General features: G+C 37.0%; 2 protein-coding genes across 6 annotated transcripts in view; one reads left to right on the forward strand and one right to left on the reverse strand.

Moving 5' to 3' along the window:
• Positions 1-6,211: 6,211 nt before the first annotated feature.
• LOC117333593 (coiled-coil domain-containing protein 92-like) lies at positions 6,212-16,770 on the reverse strand. Its single transcript, XM_033892951.1, has 4 exons — positions 16,626-16,770; positions 13,504-13,669; positions 10,452-10,499; positions 6,212-10,045 (listed from the first exon to the last, which is right to left on the reverse strand). The coding sequence occupies exons 2-4, from the start codon at positions 13,628-13,630 to the stop codon at positions 9,279-9,281; spliced, it is 942 nt and encodes a 313-aa protein (XP_033748842.1). The 5' UTR covers positions 13,631-13,669; positions 16,626-16,770; the 3' UTR covers positions 6,212-9,278.
• A 242-nt stretch (positions 16,771-17,012) lies between these two features.
• Positions 17,013-24,471, forward strand: part of LOC117333594 (E3 ubiquitin-protein ligase DTX1-like) — a 33,698-nt gene continuing 26,239 nt past the window's right edge. For all 5 annotated transcript variants that reach the window (XM_033892952.1, XM_033892955.1, XM_033892957.1 and 2 more), the window contains exons 1-2: positions 17,013-17,225; positions 19,205-20,165. In XM_033892952.1, the coding sequence (XP_033748843.1) occupies positions 17,021-17,225; positions 19,205-20,165 (1,166 nt within the window). In that variant the 5' untranslated portion in view covers positions 17,013-17,020. The remainder of the gene's footprint in view (positions 17,226-19,204; positions 20,166-24,471) is intronic.

The raw sequence follows: 24,471 nt of genomic DNA on the forward strand, positions 1-24,471 counted from the left end.
AGTGTTTCTTAAATTGTTAAATTGGACTAAAATGATTTATGAAGACAAGTTTAAGATAGGATTATAAGAATTCAAGAAGTTGTATTATTTGATTTTAACAAACATTAAGATAAGTAACTTCACCTTTATCTACCGTATGTTGACACAGATTACGTAGGACGAGGACAAGACCGGGTTTTAGAAAGTAGGCAACATGTAGACTTCAGTAAAGTTTATATCACAGGGTCCTGGCAAGTGCGTGAACATACCAGATAATGATACCCAAATCCACAGGGGCTTCACACCTTTATATGACACAGAAAATAAACCAACCCCAGGTATAAATAGGGGTCGGAACCTGGTATTTATTTTTCATTTTGGATGGAGTCCCTATGCCCAAAACCATAAACGGTCCGGGTGACGGGAATGAAGTAGTATCCAAAGCTTTCTTTTAACAAAGAATTGCTGTTACAACGACTGAAATTATAATTGGTTTGTTTCAGTTGAATTTTGCCGATTAAAAGCAATGTTCCCGGGACAGTACCAAATCTGGGAACACACGAAAAATGTGCAGGGGAGAATGAGTGTCACCGTCTGTCGACACATCAACAGCGAGGTCGTCAAGCCCCTGTGTTTCAGATATGAAGATAAGATATTTAACCCAGGAGAGCAAGATCGACATAAACATACACAACACGCCGACTACAATGATTGCAATACTTCTTCTCTCTTTCTGTGTGTCGTCCAGATCGGAAGGGGTTTTCCAGGACCATTCCGATAGTACCACTGACATTATTTCCGATCTTTCCCGGAGACTGGAAAGTCTGGAACAACTACGAGCGAAAGATGCTTCGGAAGCTCAACGTCGGGAGATGGAACTTCTGTCTCGTGTCAAAGAGTCAGAGAAATACGAGAGTCGGATACGTGACCTGGAGCACCTGTATTCCGGACAGTCTACGGAAATTGTCTTACTGAAGAATCAACTGGAAAGTCTTGTCCATGTGTCGGCTGGAGAAAATCTCCGGAATTCCAATTATTCAGTCGTGGACAGACTACCAAGGACAAGCGGTAGGGTATATGTGATATTCTGTAAATGATAATATGGACTATTGTTACTACAAACAATTATTCACTTTACAGCACAGCCCCTGTGCTTTACAGTATAAATACTATAACCAGAGACATATATATACCCGTTATATGTCTCTGCTATAACCAACCGTCAAACTGTTTAACTCGAAAAGTCTCTAACTCAACTTTAACCTTTCTTAGTGTATTTAATGTACAGTAGGACACAAAGTTAAATCTATAATCGAGGATATCTTATTGTATATATTAGAGAGTAAAGTAGGTACTTTTTAATTACTTATCATTTTATTACTATTTCTTCGCTTTCACACTAAATATCACATTTTTTCATATGTATTATTACTTTAAGAGAATTTTAAAATTACTTTAAATCTGCGTACAGTGTATTTAACACGAAATGGTGTTCGATAACCAGGAACCTTCATGTCTTAGTACACATACATGTTAAGACGTTTATTGACCTTTGACCTGTCCATTTTACCTATGAATATGAAGTTTAATGACCTTTATATGTACATGTATAGTCAGTTTGCTGGAGAGGCTGTCTGATTATAACTACTGGGGTGTGGTCGACATTATTTTGTGAAAGAATTTGCAATTAAAGAGAACTTTGAAGTCTTCCTCATCGTGACCGCTTAATACAAGTTTTATAAAATAGTGATCGGTGAAATATGAATGATTTTGTTGGCTTTAGATATCGGATGCTTTCATGGACCGTTTGATACTTTTGTCACTTCAGGGAGTTTACCAATATATAATTTAATTTTGCTTGTAACAAGCATTTTCATTGGCTCAAAAAATTATGTTTCCATCTCATAACATAAATAATGACTGTGACGTCACCGTTGTTCACGGGATTTTGTATTTATCGATGTGTTTTTAAATATCTGGAGAATAAACATGTTAAACTGAATGAAAATGTTTCTTATCGTTGTTAATTAAATTATAAGGGTTAACTGTAATATTTTTTTACGTTATTGAGCAATAACACAAAAAACTGGGGTGTACTCTTTTCATAAACCGCTTCGCGGTTTATTCAGAGTACACCCCAGTTTTTTGTGTTATTGCTCAATAACGTAAAAAAAATATTACAGTTAACCTTTAAATATTTTCTCAGCGTTATATTGTTGTTTATTATATGTCTTTTCATTGATCACTTGTATTATAAATTATTTTACTATTCCAGTATACTTGTACTATAAACTATTTCACTATTCCAGTACACTTGTACTATAAACTATTTCACTATTCCAGTACACTTGTACTATAAACTATTTCACTATTCCAGTACACTTGTACTATAAACTATTTTACTATTTCAGTATATTATAAACTATTTCACTATTCCAGTACACCTGCCCCCGGTAGCGTTCTACGCCTACAGCTCCACCACCCTCCGTCTGTTGACACGTAGAATGCTCCCGTTCGACACCGTCATTACAAATGTCGGGAACAGTTACAACAAGTTCACGGGGGCCTTCATTTGTTCTGTACCGGGCATATATTTCTTCTCTTGGAACGTCTACGTCGGCGGCGGCGTCGGCTTTCACGTCGACACGGAACTCCACAGAAACGGACATGCCGTGGCCTTCGCAAAGGTAGTGGTTCGGACTTGCTCAAATAAACGATTTTCAAATCAAGGTGGAGGGAGATTTGTCAAATCATTGAAATGACTTCTAAATAATCGAGACCCTAGTGTCGTGTGATGGGATGTTGCGTCAGTATGTTTGTTTAAATGAATGACCTTGACAAATGTTTAAAGTCACAAACATCTTCTCAATAACCAAAATGACAACAGTCCTGGTATTAGGCTAGTGATGGTCTGATAACAATGGCTTTACGTTTTTTCTTTGTCCAAATTGATGATATTGATCAATGGACGTGCCAGTGACTTCCTTTAGATAACAAATAGTACCACTGTTGTGGCATTTGGCCAGTAGTATTGTGTGACTAAAACGTTTATTCAAACTAATGTCTTCGACCAACTTTGTCACTGCTCAAATTTGTTAAAATATTTTAAATGTCCCTTTCTTCTTCCAAGAGACAGCAGATCGTAACGATTCGGATAACCGTTAGACTAATGGTATTAGCCTAGGTAAGAGGTCAATGAGATCAGATGTGATAAGATTCACTGGGCGATTATATCGAAAGGTAGAAGGAGTGTAAAACGATCGAGTAAGTGACATATATCAGCTTTTAAAGTCACGCGAAATCATTAAGTAAATTTTTCCAACTTCTCGGGGTTCTTGATTCAATATTTATAAAGCCATACTTTATTTATTCCCTTTTTGTCGTTATTACTTGTTTGGTCCAGTGACGACAGTACTGTGACGTAGTCAAGAGGTTGTATATCCTCTGGTGTTTATAGTCTACAAAACGTAGTATTTCTTTCACGTTTAGCAAATTACAACCAGAATGTTAATGATGTTATAAATTCAGAAGATACGTAGAGTAACAGTAGCTGTTGGCGAGATTTAACCTACTAATGGGCATAATGTAGGCGGTAATTAAGTTAAGAGTACGTCTAAGATTATACTACAGATTCCACGCTTTTCCCCAACATAGTTTTTGTACATGTTTTGTTAAAGTTAGGATAAAATGATACTTAATACTGTAGATGATTGTTGAATTTCATAGATATTTCGCCAAAGACGAACGTACTAATCCTATATCTTCTGGTAATTTAGCCCGAGTTTCTTCTGGCCCCGACACCATGTCTGGTACCAATATCGGACTACTGGTCATTAAGAAGCCGGATAGGGAATTCCCATCGTCGGATAGCCACGGTTGATAGCACTACTCTACACTACACTTATAGTGCAATCAACCGTGGCCATCTGACGATGGGGGATGTACCTGTATTGAGTGATCAGGGAATCGGGGTCCCCGGGGTTACATATTTCACGGTATAGAGGTCACAGGTGGATACGATTGTGGAGAGGTCACAGGTGGATACGACGGTGGAGAGGTCACAGGTGGATACGATAGTGGAGAGGTCACAGGTGGATTTGATGGTTGAGAGGTCACAGGAGAATATGATGGTAGAGAGGTCACATGTGGATTTGATGGAAAGGTCACAGGTGGATACGATGGTGGAGAGGTCACAGGTGGATACGATAGTGAAGAGGTCACAGGTGGATACGATGGACGAGAGGTCACAGGAGGATACGATGGACGAGAGGTCACAGGAGGATACGATGGTGGAGAGCTCACAGGTGGATACGATGGTGGAGAGGTCAGAGGAGGATACGATGGTGGAGAGGTCAGAGGATACGATGGTGGAGAGGTCAGAGGAGGATACGATGGTGGAGAGGTCAGAGGTGGATACGATAGTGGAGAGGTCACAGGTGGATTTGATGGTTGAGAGGTCACAGGAGAATATGATGGTAGAGAGGTCACATGTGGATTTGATGGAAAGGTCACAGGTGGATACGATGGTGGAGAGGTCACACGTGGATACGATAGTGAAGAGGTCACAGGTGGATACGATGGACGAGAGGTCACAGGAGGATACGATGGTAGAGAGGTCACAGGAGGATACGATGGTGGAGAGCTCACAGGTGGATACGATGGTGGAGATATCACAGGTGGATACGATGGTGGAGAGGTCAGAGGATACGATGGTGGAGACGTCACAGGTGGATACGATGGTGGAGAGGTCAGAGGAGGATACGATGGTGGTCACAGGTGGATTTGATGGTAGAGAGGTCAAAGGTGGATTTGATGGTAGAGAAGTCACAGGTGGATACGACGATGGAGAGGTCACAGGTGGATACGACGGTGGAGAGGTCACAGATGGATACGACGGTGGAGAGGTCACAGGTGGACACGATGGTAGAGAGATCACAAGTAGATACAGTGGTGGGGAGGTCACAGGTGGATATGATAGTCGAGAGGTCACAGGAAGATACGGTGGTGGAGAGGTCACAGGAGGATACGGTTGAGAGGTCACATGTGAATAAGATGGTGGAGAGGTCACAGGAGGATACGATGGTGGAGAGTTCAGATGAATACGATGGTAGAGAGGTCACAGGAGGATACGATGGTAGAGAGGTCACGAGTAGATACAAAAAAGGTGGAAAGGTGACAGGAGGAAAGGTCACAGGTGGATACGACGTTGGAGATGTCAGTGGTAGATGCAATGGTACAGAGTCCACAGGAGGATACGATGGTATATAGGTCACAGGTGGATAAGATAGTGGAGAGGTCACAGGTGGATAAGATGGTGGAGAGGTCACAGGAGGATACGATGGGGGAGAGGTCACAGGTGGATACGATGGTTGAGAGGTCATAGGTGGATACGACGGTAGAGGTCACAGGTGGATACAATGGTGGAGAGGTCACAGGAGGATACGATGGTAGAGTTCACAGGTAGATACGATGATAGAGGTCACAGGGGGATCAAATGGTGGAGAGGTCACAGGTGGATACCACGGTAGAGGTCACAGGTGGATACAATGGTGGAGAGGTCACAGGTAGATACGATGGTAGAGGTCACAGGTGGATATGATGGTTGAGAGGTCACAGGTGGATACGATGGTAGAGGTCACAGGCGGATACGATGGTAGAGAGGTCACAGGTGGATACGATGGTAGAGGTCATAGGTAGATACGATGGTAGAGGTCACAGGTGGATATGATGGTTGAGAGGTCACAGGTGGATACGATGGTAGAGGTCACAGGTGGATACGACGGTGGAGAGGTCACAGGAGGATACGATGGTAGAGGTCACAGGTGGATATGATGGTTGAGAGGTCACAGGTGGATACAATGGTGGAGAGGTCACAGGTGGATAAGATGGTGGAGAGGTCACAGGAGGATATGATGGTTGAGAGGTCACAGGTGGATACGACGGTGAAGTCAGATTTCTTCTTTTCTGGATTTTGATCGTTTTAGATATAGAAAATGTTTATACTCCAAGTATGAAGTTCCTGTGACGGGTAGAAGAAGTGTATGTGATAGAGCCTGGACAAAATAACAGAACGATGGACCCATAGCAAAACTAGCCCCCAACCCTGGTTTCCAGTGCACGTGGGAGCTTGTAAAGGATCGAGTGTCATATTTAATTTTCTATATGGGACATATCTTAAGTTGTTGTTGAAAACTCTTAAATACAAACCTGAAAAATAAATATAAACATTAAGACAATTTACGTATCAAAGTTTTATTTATTTTTTTCTTTTGATCACAACTTGTGAAATATTTGTAAAAGAAACACAGCTATATATTAAAATGATATGTATTGCTATCACTCTCATTTTAATACACAATACGGCACAGTGTACATGTGTAAATCACTTGTATAAATCATAGTCAGGGCCAGGAAATAGCCATGTCTGTTTAAAGGAGAAACTCTTATAAAACTTACTAAAATTGGACGGATTGACAACGATAAGGATATTAATTTAGCTGAAATAGATAAATTGCAAAAAAAGGAAATCATTAATGTATAATGTATAATTTAATTATAATTTCTAAGGGTTACATTTCTCTGATAGTAACATTCAAACAATTATGTTCACAATTTCATTAATTGTGCGCATTGGAAAAATATGGTTTCTTCATAGACTTGAACTGTTACATGAACTTTCCAATTAGTAACAAACTACACATTGATATTTGTTGGTATTCCACAACAAAAAAAAACAACCAGATCACATATTCACTTCAAAGGCCAACTGGTGGTGTTTTCCTTTTCATTTTCTAGTGATGTATATAAGCAAACATGTAATTGTGAATGCATCTCAAACTTGCTCAATTACAGGAATCAAAAGTGGACTTTTTACCCCCACATTACAAACAAAACTCTGTGTCCTGTATAACTTTACACCAAACCAGATTTCTCTAATTTCTGAAATTTAAAAAATGTCCAGATACAGGTCACATATACTGTAAAAAGTAGACTGAAGTGATGATTAACAAAATATGTGTACATTGTATCTACATAACAAAAAGGTTAAACTTTTAATAACCATGAGATTCAGGTATCCATAATATTTTGGCTTATGATCGTTATGTTGTATATTGACTATTTCATAGTCATTTTGATTTTAGATTCAAAATTGTATCAATATTCCATATATTGCATTATTCGATAATTCTTTCAAACATTTACACACACAATCCTTATCTACAAAAGACTTCCTCAGCCACACATTCTATGTCATTTACACACATACAAGTACCTTACATCAAAGTTGAGAATTTCTATAAAGCACAGAATGTCTAATTGTTTTAAGCACTTCTTCTGATCCAAACTTTATAGCAGCTTTTCACATAAGCAGATGTTATGCACCCCCTCCCCACCCACTAAAAAGCCAGTCAATTATACTCTTCTTTTAAGGTTTCATTAAAAAACATGAATTATTACTAAAAATAAAACTCCAAATTAGTAAATTCTTGCTCTTTGAAAAAATAGCCAGTGTGAATTTGTTTAATACACAACAGGTTTACACAGTATGTGGTTATTATACAGGTACTAGGATTGAGTATCACTTTGATCACATGGATTTATAGATCAATGAATATCTAAGTACCTTGTTTGTATATAAGTATAAATGCATTGAAGACATTTAGAGATTCTATCTACAGACCTTGTCTTGATGTGTCCACTTAGTTATTAAGATAAAAACCAAGCATTCCTGGTTAAAGGTATAAACAGAATGGTGATTTGTTTTTGTACTGTATACCCTTAATATATCAAAGTAAAGAACATCAGCATGTCTTTAAAATCTCTTTCCAATATTCACTCTACTCCTAAGCAAATAAATGTAACAAAAAAACAATTCCTTATCCTTGTTAAAACAGTTTATCGTTAAAAACTATTAGTCTTCCGAACACATATATCACAGTATAAAACATAAAGAAAACAAATTGATCTAAAAAATGGCATTATTTAGCAATTACATTCCTGAAATTCAAGAATGACTAAGATTGCTCTTTAACAAATTACACACTTACATCATCATACATCGGCAAACATAAAAAATCAACAAAACAAAGACACTGAATTGCACAATAAAACATAACCTTCAAAACGTGATCCAGAGACAGCTATCATGTTACATGATAATTCTGTATCTGAAATATTGACAAAAGAAGGGGTATCAATTTAATAAACAGCTGATTTTATTTCTTCAAAAACCAGAAATACTTTATAGCTATTAATAAAAAAAAGTTGGCTTATAGCTTTATCTTAAACCTGTATTTTGATCATTTGTTTGAACTATATATAGATATATATATATGGCAAATTAATGTCAGCTTCAACTACAAACACATCTACAACAATCTCATAAAAAAGGTATTTTAACATTTATTAAATAAGAACCTTCCAAGTCTGTATGGCAGCGTACCCTACCTATGTAATACACTACAATGACTTATTACAGCCAGAAAAACAATTTAAAGGTATGTACGCTATTTATGGATGAGCATAGAAATCTCCAATTCCTTTTGTGACAATAAAATATACTTAAACTTTTAACTGTATAATTGTATTACCTTAGGGTTTAAGTTTGAACAATTAAACTATTTTGTTGGAGGTGTGGAATTCTCTGGAGAAAAGACAGAAAACACAACACAGAAGTCACACAAAGTACAGTATTCATAACGGTGACAAACTGACAAACCACATTTATCGATCTACTGCTAACTAAACAGCCAATCACAAGATCTTGTCTACCTTCAAACAAAATAGATTTGTTATCATCAAACAACTAGCCATATAAAAAGATTACCATAATGCTTTTAAGTGTAAACATTGGTGTAGTAATATACTGACAAAAGCTAAGCAAAAAATACATCAACAAAATCACCTACCACTTATAAAATATAAAGTTTACATTTGCTAGAATTAAGAATCAAACAAAAATATCCTTTTGTTTTTAGTTTCAAATTTGTAAATAAGACCATTTTTTCTGTGTTATGACAAAATCAAGTCTTTCATTGGATAAATTATATTTATACAATCAATGCTTAACAAGTTTCTAATACAAATATGTAGAATAGAACCTTACAAATGATTCTATGTGGATAGCTATATCAGGCTTGATTTTCCTTTTCTAATCCTTTGAAGGGTTCATTATTTGCAAGATGATTTTTGCCTCTAGGCGCAGTAGGTATAAATCCATGGTGTACAAAAAGTGTCAAAATCTGTGGCACTAATAAGAAAGTCTTGAAAAAATGTACATGTTCACTCAGACATTTACATCAATTATACTCGTGGCTATGTGAATGTTGTGGTTGAGCCCATTTAGACTCTGCACCCGACACCTGATCAACAGCTAAAATGGGCATTTCCCTCGTTTTTGTCCTGCCGTGCTTTGTGGCTGTAAGTTGTGGTGGTGGAACAGGGAGCATTTTATGCAGATATACCTGTCGACCTGCACCTGCTTCCTCCCGACTTACAGAAGATCTAATCGGAGGAAGGGGGTGTCGAACATTACCCTTTAGTTGAACGTCTGGATCCATTTCATCACTTAAGCGTAAAAATGGCTTAGCCAATTCAATTGGAGAGTCTGATCGAGAAGAACTTGTGGATTTTCCAGAGCTTGTTCTAACAGCACGTTTTCCAAGCTCCTCAGGATCCACACTGGGCTTACTGTGGCGAATAATCCCCCGACGAACACGGCCCGAGTATTGGTCTCGGGACGGGGGCACTGGCACAATATGTCCATCCTTGATAACAGTCTTTGTCACTGGTGTTGACTCAAGTTGAAGACGCTTAAGTTTGTGCAGTTCAGAAGTTAGATAAGCAATTTGATTTGATTTTGACTCAAGTTCTGCCTTATATTGATCAACTTCTTGTGTCTTTTTACGTGCTTCATCAAGGTATTTCATTTTTTGTTTTTTTGCCAATAGTTCAATCTCACGAACAACTTTCTCCTTTCTTTCTAGCTCCTTTTCTAATTTAGTGTGAAGTTGTGATTTCTCTTCCATCTCCTTCTGTAGTTCCTCCACTTTGGTAGATGTAGCACCTGTTTAACAAGGAAAAGAAATTTGGAATACCTTACACTTGGTAACCTACATTTTGAGGTATTCCCCCTTGAAATGTTAACCAAATTGTCTAATGCATGTTTCCCAAGTATTTCAAACACGTTATCATCATAGTTCAACTAGGACATGGACAGGTAAATTTACTAGAAGTCTGAAAGTTCAGCATTATATATTAGTCCATGTCATTTAAAAAATGACTTCAAATCTTTGAATGCTCAATGGTACAAAAGTCACCAGTCCACATTTTTTCTCTGAAAAATTATAATTATACGTGAATTTTATATTTGTATAATGTAGCCATTACATAATTAAGCCTCCTGTTTGTACCTAATAAATAATTCAATTGTTTTTTTATTTCAAACTGTCGTAAAATATTACTTTACCTACCAGTTTCATCTATGCCCAAACCCTGCATGTTTATCTGAAAGGTTAAATCTGAAAAAAAAGGTGTGGTTGAATATAAAGATTGTTTTGTCAGGAACAAGCAAATTGAAGCAATTAATGTATAACTTACTATAAGACTTCAGAAATCTGTGTAGAATGTGTAGCTTGATATACATTAATAAAATATACCAAACAAGAGGCCCAATGGGCCTGTATCGCTCACCTGGCCTTACAGCAACTTTGAAGTTGATTAGGGTTATTTCTGCAGATACTAGGCTGATAACCACTTTATTCAAATATCAGCAAGGCTAAGTTTCTTCCTGTCAATAAATTTTCTAGTTCTTCATTCCAGTATACAACTGGGCCTAATATCGGGTCTATTTGCTAACGCGAAATCATTGTTTAAAGAATTCAGGCTATTTGACCTTGAATGTAGGTAAAGGTCATTCATTTGAACAAACTTGGTAGCCCTTCACCCCACATGCTACAGGCCTAATATTAAGTCCCTGGGCTGCTTAGTTATTGTCAAAAAAATTGAGAAGAAGTCGTTTGAAGATTTTAGCCTATTTGACCCATGTGACCTTGAATGAAGGTCAAGATCATTCATTTGAACAAACTTAGTAGCCCTTCACCAAAGCATGATACAGGCCTAATATTAAGTCAGTGGGCTTCTTGGTTATTGAGAAGAAGTTGTTTGAATATTTTAGCCTATTTGACCCATGTGACCTTGAATGAAGGTCAAGGTCATTCATTTGAACAAACTTGGTAGCCCTTTGCCCTAGCATGCTACAGGCCTAATATTAAGTCTGTGGGCTTTTTGGTTATTGAGAAGAAGTCGTTTGAAGATTTTAGCCTATTTGACCCATGTGACCTTGAATGAAGGTCAAGATCATTCATTTGAACAAACTTTGTAGCCCTCCACCATGACAAGCTACATGCCTAATATCAAGTCCCTGGGCCTCTTGGTAATTGGTAAGAAGTTGTTTAAAGATTTTAGCCATTTTGAGCCATGTGACCTTGAATGAAGGTCAGGGTCATTTATTTGAACAAACGTGGTAGCCCTTCATCCCAGCATGCTACAGGCCAAATATCAAGTCCCTTGGCCTCTTGGTTATTGAGAAGAAGTTGTTTGAAAATTATAGCCTATTTGACCCCTGTGACCTTGAATGAAGGTCAAGGTCATTTATTTGAACAAACATGGTAGCCCTTCAAACCTGCATGCTACAGGCCCAATATCAAGTCCCTGGGCCTCTTGGTTATTGAGAAGAAGTTGTTTAAAGATTTTAGCCATTTTGAGCCATGTGACCTTGAATGAAGGTCAAGGTCATTTATTTAAACAAACTTGGTAGTCATTCACCCAAGCATGCTACAGGCCTAATATTAAGTCAGTGGGCTTCTTGGTTATTGAGAAGAAGTTGTTTGAATATTTTAGCCTACTTGACCCATGTGACCTTGAATGAAGGTCAAGGTCATTCATTTGAACAAACTTGGTAGCCCTTTGCCCTAGCATGCTACAGGCCTAATATTAAGTCTGTGGGCTTTTTGGTTATTGAGAAGAAGTCGTTTGAAGATTTTAGCCTATTTGACCCATGTGACCTTGAATGAAGGTCAAGATCATTCATTTGAACAAACTTTGTAGCCCTCCACCATGACAAGCTACATGCCTAATATCAAGTCCCTGGGCCTCTTGGTAATTGGTAAGAAGTTGTTTAAAGATTTTAGCCATTTTGAGCCATGTGACCTTGAATGAAGGTCAGGGTCATTTATTTGAACAAACGTGGTAGCCCTTCATCCCAGCATGCTACAGGCCAAATATCAAGTCCCTTGGCCTCTTGGTTATTGAGAAGAAGTTGTTTGAAAATTATAGCCTATTTGACCCCTGTGACCTTGAATGAAGGTCAAGGTCATTTATTTGAACAAACATGGTAGCCCTTCAAACCTGCATGCTACAGGCCCAATATCAAGTCCCTGGGCCTCTTGGTTATTGAGAAGAAGTTGTGTAAAGATTTTAGCCATTTTGAGCCATGTGACCTTGAATGAAGGTCAAGGTCATTTATTTAAACAAACTTGGTAGTCATTCACCCAAGCATGCTACAGGCCTAATATTAAGTCAGTGGGCTTCTTGGTTATTGAGAAGAAGTCGTTTGAATATTTTAGCCTATTTGACCCATGTGACCTTGAATGAAGGTCAAGGTCATTCATTTGAACAAACTTGGTAGCCCTTTGCCCTAGCATGCTACAGGCCTAATATTAAGTCTGTGGGCTTTTTGGTTATTGAGAAGAAGTTGTTTGAAGATTATAGCCTATTTGACCCCTGTGACCTTGAATGAAGGTCAAGGTCATTCATTTGAACAAACTTCGTAGCCCTTCATCCCAGCATGCTACAGGCCCTATATCAAGTCCCTTGGCCTCTTGGTTATTGAGAAGAAGTTGTTTGAAGATTATAGTCTATTTGACCCCTGTGACCTTGAATGAAGGTCAAGGTCATTTATTTGAACAAACTTGGTAGCCCTTCATCCCAGCATGCTACAGGCCCTATATCAAGTCCCTGGGCCTCTTGGTTATTGAGAAGAAGTTGTTTGAAGATTATAGCCTATTTGACCCCTGTGACCTTGAATGAAGGTCAAGATCATTTATTTGAACAAACTTGGTAGCCCTTCATCCCAGCATGCTACAGGCCCAATATCAAGTCCCTGGGCCTCTTGGTTATTGAGAAGAAGTTGTTTAAATGAAAAGTTGACGCCGGACGCCGCACCACGGCATAAGCTCACTTGCCCCTCGGGCAGGTGAGCTAATAAAGTAAAAATATCTTATCAGGAAACTTAAAGACATCGTACTAGGAATACAAAATTCTGCTTGGAGTGTCTTCTTTACATTGATTTTTGTTTATAAATATTAACTGTGTTATTAATTATATGGAGTATGCATAAAACTTTCAACAAATTAAATGACCAAAACTTAAGACATAACAGAATATTCAGAGCTTTACAATAATTTTTGTCTTGAATGTCTTTCCATTTCATTAATATACAATGGTTAATAATAATTTGCAGACCTGAACACTTTTTCTGTAAATTTCTTATTTCTTCATGTAAAGCTTTCAAGGTGGTGGCATGCTCCTGCTGCATAAAGAGTATTGCACTCTCCATGTTGCGCTTGTGAACAGCTGCTTCGTTTGCCATGGTTAGTTGTTTGGCAGTTTCTCCTGTACAAAAATTGATCTACAAAAAAAAATTAAAAAAAAAAATTAGATTACAAAAATATTTGACTAAATAAACATTAAAAATCTATGAAATTTGTTTTGCTTTAGGTCCTTGCATACCCAGAAGAAATCCAGTGATTTGTTTACCCTTATTATACAGGGACATGTACATGTACCTTTTTCATTGGGAAAATATAGTCGTGGTTTTTAATATAAGGAAAAAAAATTACTTTCTTCCAAGCTAAAAAATAGCCATAAAATCTATATATACAAAGGTACGTAATATGTATAATTTAGCTATGGCCAATGGAGATAATTAACATACCAGAAAATGACAATTTCTGAATGGGAAAAATACGAACTAAAAATTGGGAAGATAAAGTAAAATTTCTCTAGGGGAAGGGGCCTGTATTTGGTCCCAAATATACCCAAAGACAATCATTTAAATCTGTCAATTTGCAGGAGTTTCAACATCAGTCACTATTTCTAACACTCTCAACACAACACAGACCTATAAAAGTAGAGAGTACTGTATAAGGTGAAGCAAGCTCAGGTTAGCATGAATATACATTTAGTCTAGTGGTAGGATGTTTGATTTGAAAGTGAGAGGATGCTAGTTCAAACCCCAGTACAGACAGGGTATTTTTTATAACTCCTTCATATTACAGATTTGATGCAGCTGACCACTCAAAGTGAAAGCTATAGGAGATTGAGAGGTTTCCTTGGAGCTAAAGAACCTGCTAGGTTGTCGTTGTCTTTGGTGACTAAGAATTTGTGAAAGAGGGAGTAGTGTGAAAGTGGACAGTATCAGGTCAACTTACTAGCTAAAGATAGCAAGAATTTCCCTTTAGAAAAGTGAAAGGGATAGGTCGCTGAAGTTCACGCCCCAACGCAGGCACTTTGGCAGGATATGTTTTATCAATTACTCCTTCCTACACCCCCATTCATTTCAGCAAAATGCACGCAAAAAGCCCAGGCACTTTATATTTTTTGTTCAATTCATATGTAAAAGAACCCTGGAATATATGTGTACACTTGACATATTTTTTTTAATTTCCTGATTCAGTAAAATAAAAATAATAACAGGATATAGGATAAGAAATTTCTAGGGTATCAATATATCATATATTGGCAGGGACATAAAATATGCATATATAGATATTAACGTTATATATGTCCCTGGTATTGGGTGTATGGTGCGATGCACTTTAGGAAAAAGTTGATCTCATTGTTGGTCTGTGTATCAAAAAAGGAAAGAGTAATGAAAAATCTGCATATCAAGTTAGTCACCAGCAGGGGCCATAGACTAGTGATGTGATTTGCATTTGAACCAGTCAATGAACTTAAGATTTTCATCTTCATAGACAATCGGTCTATGGGATTTCAAAATGTCATAGACCTGCTAAAAACTTCATAGACCTAGATTTTTTACCAAAATTACATGTTGACAGAATCGATCCGAACACTACTAGAATTTATATGAAAACGTGGAATTATCCGACACCGTTTGGTGTCGCTAAGAATCTGGTGCATATACAATGAAATCGGGCGTAACATAACACCTACCTTACATATATGGATAAATGAGACATTTATTTACCCCAGAACACTCATTCAGTCCCACCTAGATGTTTTATTCCGTTCGTATAGACCCTCGCTTTACGCTAGTCAAAATTCCATACTGTCGACCCGCCATTTTGAAAGTGACAGTACGACTAACTACCCGAATCGGAACGCAATGGACCGAAAAGACCATATATCAATAATTGTGTTTTTCTTCAAACATAGTTAAAATTAAGAAAACTAAGCTTATTCTTCCCATAAACTGTTATATTCAATTCAAAATTTTATTATTTATAAACTATAAGCAGTAAAATATATAAAAATAAATGTTGTATTTTTTTTCTTTTCGCTCCATCGCGCACTTAGGGTAATTAGGCCGACCACGACCTACACATAGTTAGCAATATGGCGTCGAGTCAAGTATGAGATTTTGACTAGCGTAAAGTGAGGGTCTATACGGACGGAATTAAATATCTAGGTGAGACTAAATGGGTGTTCTGTGTTAAATAAATATCTCATTTATCCATACATGTAAGGTTAGGTAGGTGTTATGTCACTCCCGATTTTATTGTATATGCATCAGATTCTTGTGCATAGACATTCGGTCTTCAGTGTATTTATTTTCCATAGACCGACAGCAAATCTACTAGACTCGGTCTATCGTTAAGTTCGCACACTGTTGAACTGCAACCTCATAATCAATAACGTTTAGGTCAGGATATAATAACTGTATAGATTATCTGATACCATATATAAGCATGTTTCAGAAAACATACAGTCAATGACAGTAGTCAGTACGTAGGGTTCCCAATAGTCCGAATTTTCTGACGATCTTACTATGTAGACGTCAGAACTCCTTACGTGCAGAAAACGAGCAATTTTTCCGACCCACCCTCAGGTCGGCGTTTGAACAACATTTACTCCATTTCCCCTCAATCTGACACATAAAAGGTATACCTTTTAATCGATGTATACATTTTATGTGTCAGGTTGAAGGGAATAAGGGGAAATACTGTCCAAACGCCGACCTGAGGGTGGGTCGGAAAAATTGCTCGTTTTCTGTATGGGTCGAGTTCTGATGTTAAATCGCCACAAGGCAGATTTAACATCAGAACCCTTCGGATTAGGTTCCCAAAAGCTTTTAAAAAGTTCCTCGGTTGTAACTTCAACAACGAAAATCAAGATATTGATGTAGCAATACTATGGTATAATACAGCGAGTACCTCCTAGTGTGAAGGCTTGTTCCGTGTTACTTAGTCAGAATTTTCTGACGATCCTGTAAGACAGCTGTAAAGGTGATGTTAACATCATATTGCTGCGATGTAGAATATAGTCTACAGAGCCAGTGTAACTGTCTAGAGCTGCAAATGCAATGTCACATATTTCATTAGTTTTAGCAATGACATGCTTACCACACGAATTAACAGCTTAAGTAGTTCATTGCCAAGAAATATCCAACTATCAGCCTATAAGTCATGTTGACAGAAGGCTATCTCAAATATTTTTTTCTTGCATTACTGTCAGCTGCGGTCAATGGATTTCCTTCGCTACAGGAATGCCAAAGGATCATGGGTAATTTATTTATTTCCGAAATAGAAAAGAACCACGATTTTGTATTTGGTATGAAAATCAATCAATCAAATGTAAATACTTACTCAAATTTAATTTGTTTATGAAAATTAACCAGTAATAAAATATGATATGAATTCTCACAATTGTGAGATTTTATATTATGTTTTCGGAATTCATCGGGTTGTTTCTTTGAATTCATGAACAATTCCCGAGAACAGGACCCAATCTGTCAAACATGGCGTCGTCCGCTACAGATTTCGTTATCGTTTGGGAATGGATGAATGAATACGGACGATGGAAGCCTTACATGCCACATGTTACACAGCATATTGAATCTAACAAGTCACAGGCTACCACACTGAATCTAGGTGCCATCGATGGAATGCTCAATATGTATTCTATTGATTTTATTGCCATGTGCCAAATTCGCCTCGGCACTGGTAAGTTGATCCTAGACTGGGCTTTATTCAGTTATTCACCTATAACGTACGGGTCTGATGAAAGGGAAAGTAAAGAAATGACAATCGGTTTTAAAGAAAATTCAAGGTAGATCTCAGCTGTAATGCAGATTAGTGGGTTGAATAAATGCAGTAAAAATAAGTTTGTCTCTGAAAAAATCAATAATCTGTTCATTCAGATATCAGTATCAATTAAAGAAGAGAATTTATTGATAAAGACAATGGCTGTTCTGTTGTCCTGTAATATGCTGAACCTGCTATTTTGAGTCCAACATTGTGTGTTGGTTCCACTTTGTTGCATACATGTATTCATTTATTAAAACAACGTTAACGATCTTGTAAACTTTCAAAAATGGTAATCAAACTTGCAAATGAACTTTGATGCTGCTGTATATGCTAGTAATTGGATACAATTTCTTGTAGTCATTTGGCTAATTTTTGTGAATATACTTTAGCCAAATCATATGGAATGCTTTATTGTACTTAGCCATATTGGCTTAATAGCAAAATTATCTTAATCCAAACCATCTCAAGATTAGCCATTGGCTAAATGGCTAGCGTTATGTAATCTGGATATCCAAATAATGTCATCCCATCTCCTTTGACTATATATTCACTCCACCAGCAATCAGTAGAGGTATTCCTAGATAGAAAATACCTTGGTGGAACCTTATCCCATGACTTGTCCTGGGGCACGTTATTTGTGCCAATTACTTAAAGTGCATAAGAACTCGGCTTTCTTATGCCACAGCATAACATGCACTGTCCGGATGCGCTATATGGGTCAAAGCTGTTAATTACTCTGTCTTGGTCAGACCTCATCAGCTGACAACTTTAATGCTCATGCTTCGCTCAGGACTCGTACTGAGCAAACCATATCAGCCAGCTGGAAGCCTGATAGGTCTAAAACTTAAACTCTAGAACACTACAGGACTTGTTTCCACAATGGTTGACTCACTGAAGTGGGACTTCTAGATCTGTAATATATAATCACGAGGGGAAGGCAAGGCAGGTCAATTTCTATAACATCACTCATGGTCTCAGCTCATAGCCACACCAGCAATCCAGTACATAACCAAGGCTGATTCCAGGACTGGGGAAACCATGCACTGCTATTGTCCAATTTATGCATCCAAAGACTTTTTCAAATTCTGCATTAAATTATCACTTTCATGTCATGAGACATAGAATCCCTTTATTACATATACTTTTTATACCTTTGAACATTTAATTCATTAATTCTGATTTTTCCATCCAGAAGCAGTATACACTCCAATCTTTGAGATTCAGAAGAATATGATCAAAATTAATATTCTAAACATAGTTCTTTCCAACAGAGATGCCTGTTTGGTGTCCTGTATAAAGTTGGCACTATATAAAGTTGGCAAGTTCCATGCTATCACAAGGAGGCTATAAACGCAAATACAAATGTACATATTGTATACTGCAACCTCTTAAAGCACATAAACATTCATGCAATTCCCTCACAGGAGAGGCCATACTTAAATGACAACAGATGTTGATCATGATAGCTAAGCAGATACAAAACCAGACCAATCTTTTCATCATCATGTTTTTTATTCCAGATTTGTTTATGTAGAATATATATCTTGTACTACAAATACTGGTGGATAATAGAAATCTGCACATAACTGTCATTAATAGACAAAATGGCATTCAGAGAAAGGATTTTTAAAAACATATTTGAAGATGTAAAATGTAATTGTATGTGAATTCCAATTATAAAAGATTTTGGAAAGGGAGGAAGAGTAAGTTCAAAAGAAGAGAAAAAATGAAGCTTAAACATTAGAAATGAAGATCGTATATACTATCTAATTGTGGATTGAATGTGAAATGTGTAGTACATTTCTTATACTGAAACATATGCATGTAAAATTAGCAAAAACTATCAGAAACAATCTTACAAATGATTTATAAATTATGTTTTTTACTGTCAACAGGAACGCCTCGTCCTGTACGTCGGATGTTGTACCCACCTGACTCACCATGGGGAAGAGGTACTCTGTGGCAGTGGGAAGGCGATACGGCTGGTGAATGGCACACTTATGATGCAGATGTTGCTAGGGTGATAGATGACTTTTTCCTACAGAAAGGACGGTCAAATATACTGGACCTTACCAATTCTTCCTTGAATCTACCTTACCAGGTAAATTTTAGCCAAATGACACAACAAAGAATCGGAACAGGAAGGCAGAGGAATATACGACGTGAAAAACTAACAATACCATATCCACGAATATCTCAAGGATCTACTGGTCAGATGATAAGTGGTCATCATCACGGAATGACAAATAACATCATGGGACCAAGTACTGCTGTGAATCTTGTTGGGGGGTCCAGTTCAAATTCAGTGAAACACCCAAGACTTGCTTCAGGATATCCACATGCTAATGCAAGTCCTGCATCACACCTCAATATGCCTACCTCTGTTGGTGCTACAAACTTATCACAAGGTTATAATATTCATGGAACTACTGGAATGTCACCGAGTTTACCCACCACTACTGTTTCAATATCTTTACCTGGAAGTCATGTCTCCACAGCAGTACCATCTTCCATTCATTTTTCTGGACCGCTGACAAGGAAAAGGCTACATTCCAGTATGGTCAACAATAACGCTTCCAACATGCCAATCTCATCCATGCATCCATCACACTCAGTTGGACAGAATGTCAATCAATCTTTGGTTCCTGGAAGTGGTGGAAACTCCTCGGCTCACATCATCTCATCACTTGGACCACCAGGACCACTATCTCTACCTCCAATACCACCCACGTCTTTCTCCAGTCCAAACATTTGGATGCCCAATGTGATAAACCTCCACCCACAGGGATATCAAGCCATGTACCCTGGGATGGCTGTTCCATCGTCCAGTCAGACAACACCAACCTACTCTGGAGCGTAAGTTAACAAATTAAATACTAGCTGTTTTAACTCACCTGGTCCAAAGGACCATCTACTTTCTTGGCTGTCAACTTTAAAAAAAAATTGTACTACACTTTTAGTCTTGAACAACAAAACAAATTTTTTTCTTTGGTCAGAAGTAACTTGTCTTATATTTAAATTGTGGTTTCAGGGTTCCAATAGGGGAAAAATAAACAAATTCTTTAAAATCCTTTTCTTCTGTACAAATAACAGAAGATTTTACCCAAATTTGGTCTAAAGCATTCTTCTTTTCTTCTGCATGGACAAAGAGATTTTGATCAAATTTGGTTTGTAGCATTGTTTGGCAAGGGAAACTGAATATTGTATATATTGGTTATTCCCATCCTATGCATGGTATTGAGAGTGCAGATCACAAAATGGGAAAATATTAGTAATATACATTGTACAACATAAATGAAAGTGTTTTGCCATGATAGCTTAAATAGAGTGTCTAAAGGGTTCAATTTGGCTAAAGATATATAAACGACTTCTCTAAAACTAAGTTATGAACATTGCTTATATTTGATTGGTAGCATCCTTATGGGGTAGGGATTCAAAATTGTACAAATGGTGGGCTGACCCCCCTAGGGGCCTAAGGGGCAGAACCAAAATAAGTCCATTTGGCAATATTGATGTTAATGACTTCTTCTCTGGAACTAAGCAATGTATGACATTGATATTTCAGTGGTAACATCCCTAGCAGGAGGCTGGGATTCAAATTTATACAAATAATGGGGCTGACACCTCTCCCTTAGGGCTTAGGGTCTTAACCAACCCTTGAAGACTTATTACTTTTGTTTTATCTGTGAAACCATTCAGATCCCCACCCCATAATCATATATAGCCTTGCTGGGCATCAAGAGATGAACACAATTCTGATGTGAAAATATAGGCCCAGGGTTCTTTCCCCACCCAAAGGGACTTATAATTACAGTTTCATTAAATACAATCATGTTGAATCTTGACTTTGTTTCTGGGTTATATCTTTGAGGCAGTTGGGATCCTCACAACATAATGATAATCATACATCAACAAATAAAAGTATTAGGAAATGGAACATAAACATTATTTTGATGTTTGCTCAAATAAACCAGGTGAGCTATACAGGCCCTCTGGGCCTCTTGTTTCATGAGTGACTGTCTTATTTTAAGAGGTATGATGTCGATAGATGCTTGTCTCTCCATTCTGCTTATCAATGGCCTATCTATATTGTGTATTGTCAGAGATACCATATACGGTATACATTGTTTTGTCATGCAATGCTGCAGTTATAAAAGCCTATATAGCTACCACATAAAGCTGATGGATATTGGGACATGGACATTTACCAACCAGGGAACTTTTAACAGAATTTAATGCCAGCCTGCCAGCTAATGTGGTATTGGTCCTGTAATAACCATAATAAAAGCACTATAAGATCTTATATCTGTTTTATTTTATTGTAATACCAATTTACATGATATATAGGCCCCAAACACTAGGTGTTAGGTGCCAGTTTTGACACATATAGATGTCTGGCCCAAACCGTTGAAATGTCTAGCGTCTGGCCATGGTATTGGGGCCAGAATATGCTCAGGCTAACCTTTAGCCAAACTTATATACATACTTGTATGCACTATCTATCATTTATACCCAAAACTATAAAGAGATTCCGTTTCCCGTGGGAAAGACATCTGCTGGACATATATGTTCTGTTTTCCTTTGAATGAAAACCATTAGAATACTGGACCCAAGGATGCATGAAAGGTTTGTGTATACCTGATCTGCTACGATATACACAAATTTGTATATTGCAACAAATTATATATATGTATTAGATTCTATTTCTGGAGTCATAATCATGACCTTTCCAAAATGTACCTTTAAACACAGAAATTAAGTTTTATGATTAGCACCTGTTGGTGAAATAAGTATATGAAGTATAGTTTACTTGGCTTATATAGATATATGTTTTATGAGAGTGTTTATTAGGACAAGTACGACAACAGAATGGCCAGTCCGATATAGATATATTTTATGAGAGTGTTTATTAGGACAACTACATATTACGACAACAGAATGGCCGGTCCTATATACATGTATTAGAGTGTTTATGAGGAAAACTACGACAACAGAATGGCCGGTCCTATATAGATATATGTTTTATGAGAGTGTTTATTAGGACAACTACGACAACAGAATGGCCAGTCCTATATAGATATATGTTTTATGAGAGTGTTTATTAGGACAACTACGACAACAGAATGGCCAGTCCTATATAGATATATGTTTTATGAGAGTGTTTATTAGGACAACTACGACAACAGAATGGCCGGTCCTACACACATCCTCTTTTGTCTTCATTATTGATCCATGTGCCAAGATTGGCGTGTATAGACATGATGTGGAATGTCACGTAATAACGGCTAACTTTGTCTCTGTATAATTATAAGCTGTATCGAAAATTGAATTTGAAAGTACCAGCTGTGTCATTCTAGTTGTAGTGATGTTGTAACTCATCTAGATTGAGAATTAAAAAAACATATATTAGAAGTTTAGTGCAACATTAACTTGCTACAAAATTATCATCTGTTTATCCCATATTGTTCTTACTTCATTTGTTATTATCATTACAATGTGTCATGTTTATTCAGACAAAAGGCATGTTAAAATTAATTCATCATATATTACATAAATAAGACTGTAGTATATAGTAATGAAGTTCACAGATTCTCTAAAACTAATGTAGTATTAAAATATCAAATATTTAAGCACAGATTTATAATTTAGACTGCTGTCTCGTACAGTTTGGACCGATATCGACAGTTCTAGTTTAGACTGCTGTCTCGTACATCAACAGTTTGGACCAATATCACATTGGTAATAAGATGTAGTCTTTGGCCTTGGATTACCAAAAACCCTACCAGGATATTTCCAATTGACTCCAATTGTAGCTCGAGCTCCTTGTGCATTAAATTTTGTGAAAATGTTTTTTTTTATGTTAAACACATTATTTTAGATCATTTAAAAAAAAAAGACAAAGTGTCCAACTCGGTGTCAATGCCCAATCCTCTCTGTACATGTTTGTGTCATGTGTGAATACATGGAGAATTAACACAGTGGTAGCTATAAGATCAGCTGTTAGACCTTGGGTGTACATGTCTGATTTTTGGCCCACCATTATCAGATGGTTGGATCCATGGTCTATAGTCCATCACCCATCTAAAAAATTCATGTTAGCACTATTTCTGAGAGGTACCAGGAGGTTCTTTCTCATGTTTTTTTTATTGGGAGGTTCTCCTTTAATGGTCCCTAGCTGTGCATGATCATAAATTAGATTGAGACTTAATGGAAAACAAAATGGCCAACTGGTAGCCATTTTGAATTTTGACAATGGAAAACAAAATGGCCAACTGGTAGCCATTTTGAATTTTGACGAATGAAGTTTGTTATTACTATAAGTATTTGTCAGAAAAGTCTTCATGGATCTCAAATTTCATATGTAGACTCCCCTTGGTCTGTAGTTGTGCTTAAAGAATTTTGAGACTGACTGGAAAATGAAATGGCTGACAGGTATTGAAGTTTGTTATCACTATTTCTCAAAAAGATCATGGATCATTTTTCAAATTTTGTATGTTTTGTCTTTCATAAATTTTATATCAAGAATTAGAGGAAAGATGAGAAAAGTAGAGAACTTAGGATCAGTCTTCCACATATGAAATAAAGATCATTCATTTCTGGGCACCAAATTATATATACTTCTGGGATCTCTTGTTGTCTTAGTTAAGTTTTAAAAATTTAAACAAATAACAAAAAATAATGAGGATGGAGCATATCAACATCTGGATTCCGTAGTTTTATTAGCAGGTTGACATGTTTCGACTAGCTAGGCTAGCCGTCATCAGAACTGTTCTATATACAGAACTGTTCTATATTCAGTAGGTATTTATTATACCTACTGAACCTGATGGAGGTCTAGCGAATACTGTTTGGTATCCATCGAAGATTCCTATAACGTACCGTTACCATCTTACCACAACCAGGACGCTGGTTCTCTCGCCCTAATTCAGGGAACTTTATTAAATAACAAAAAGGAAATGTGTATCAATTTCATTTGATCTATATTAATTCATGTATGAAATTAGATAATTATAAGACTTAACCATTAGATTCAACTTCATTCATGATACAACCTGTCAAAATTCAGTTGCATTTACTTTAGATTTAACTCATGAACTCTGCTCCAATTTAACTTTTGAATAAATTAATGTAACCCAGGTGGTATATACATATTCATATATAT

This window comes from Pecten maximus, chromosome 8 (assembly GCF_902652985.1).
Source record: "Pecten maximus chromosome 8, xPecMax1.1, whole genome shotgun sequence".
NCBI lineage: Eukaryota > Metazoa > Mollusca > Bivalvia > Pectinida > Pectinidae > Pecten > Pecten maximus.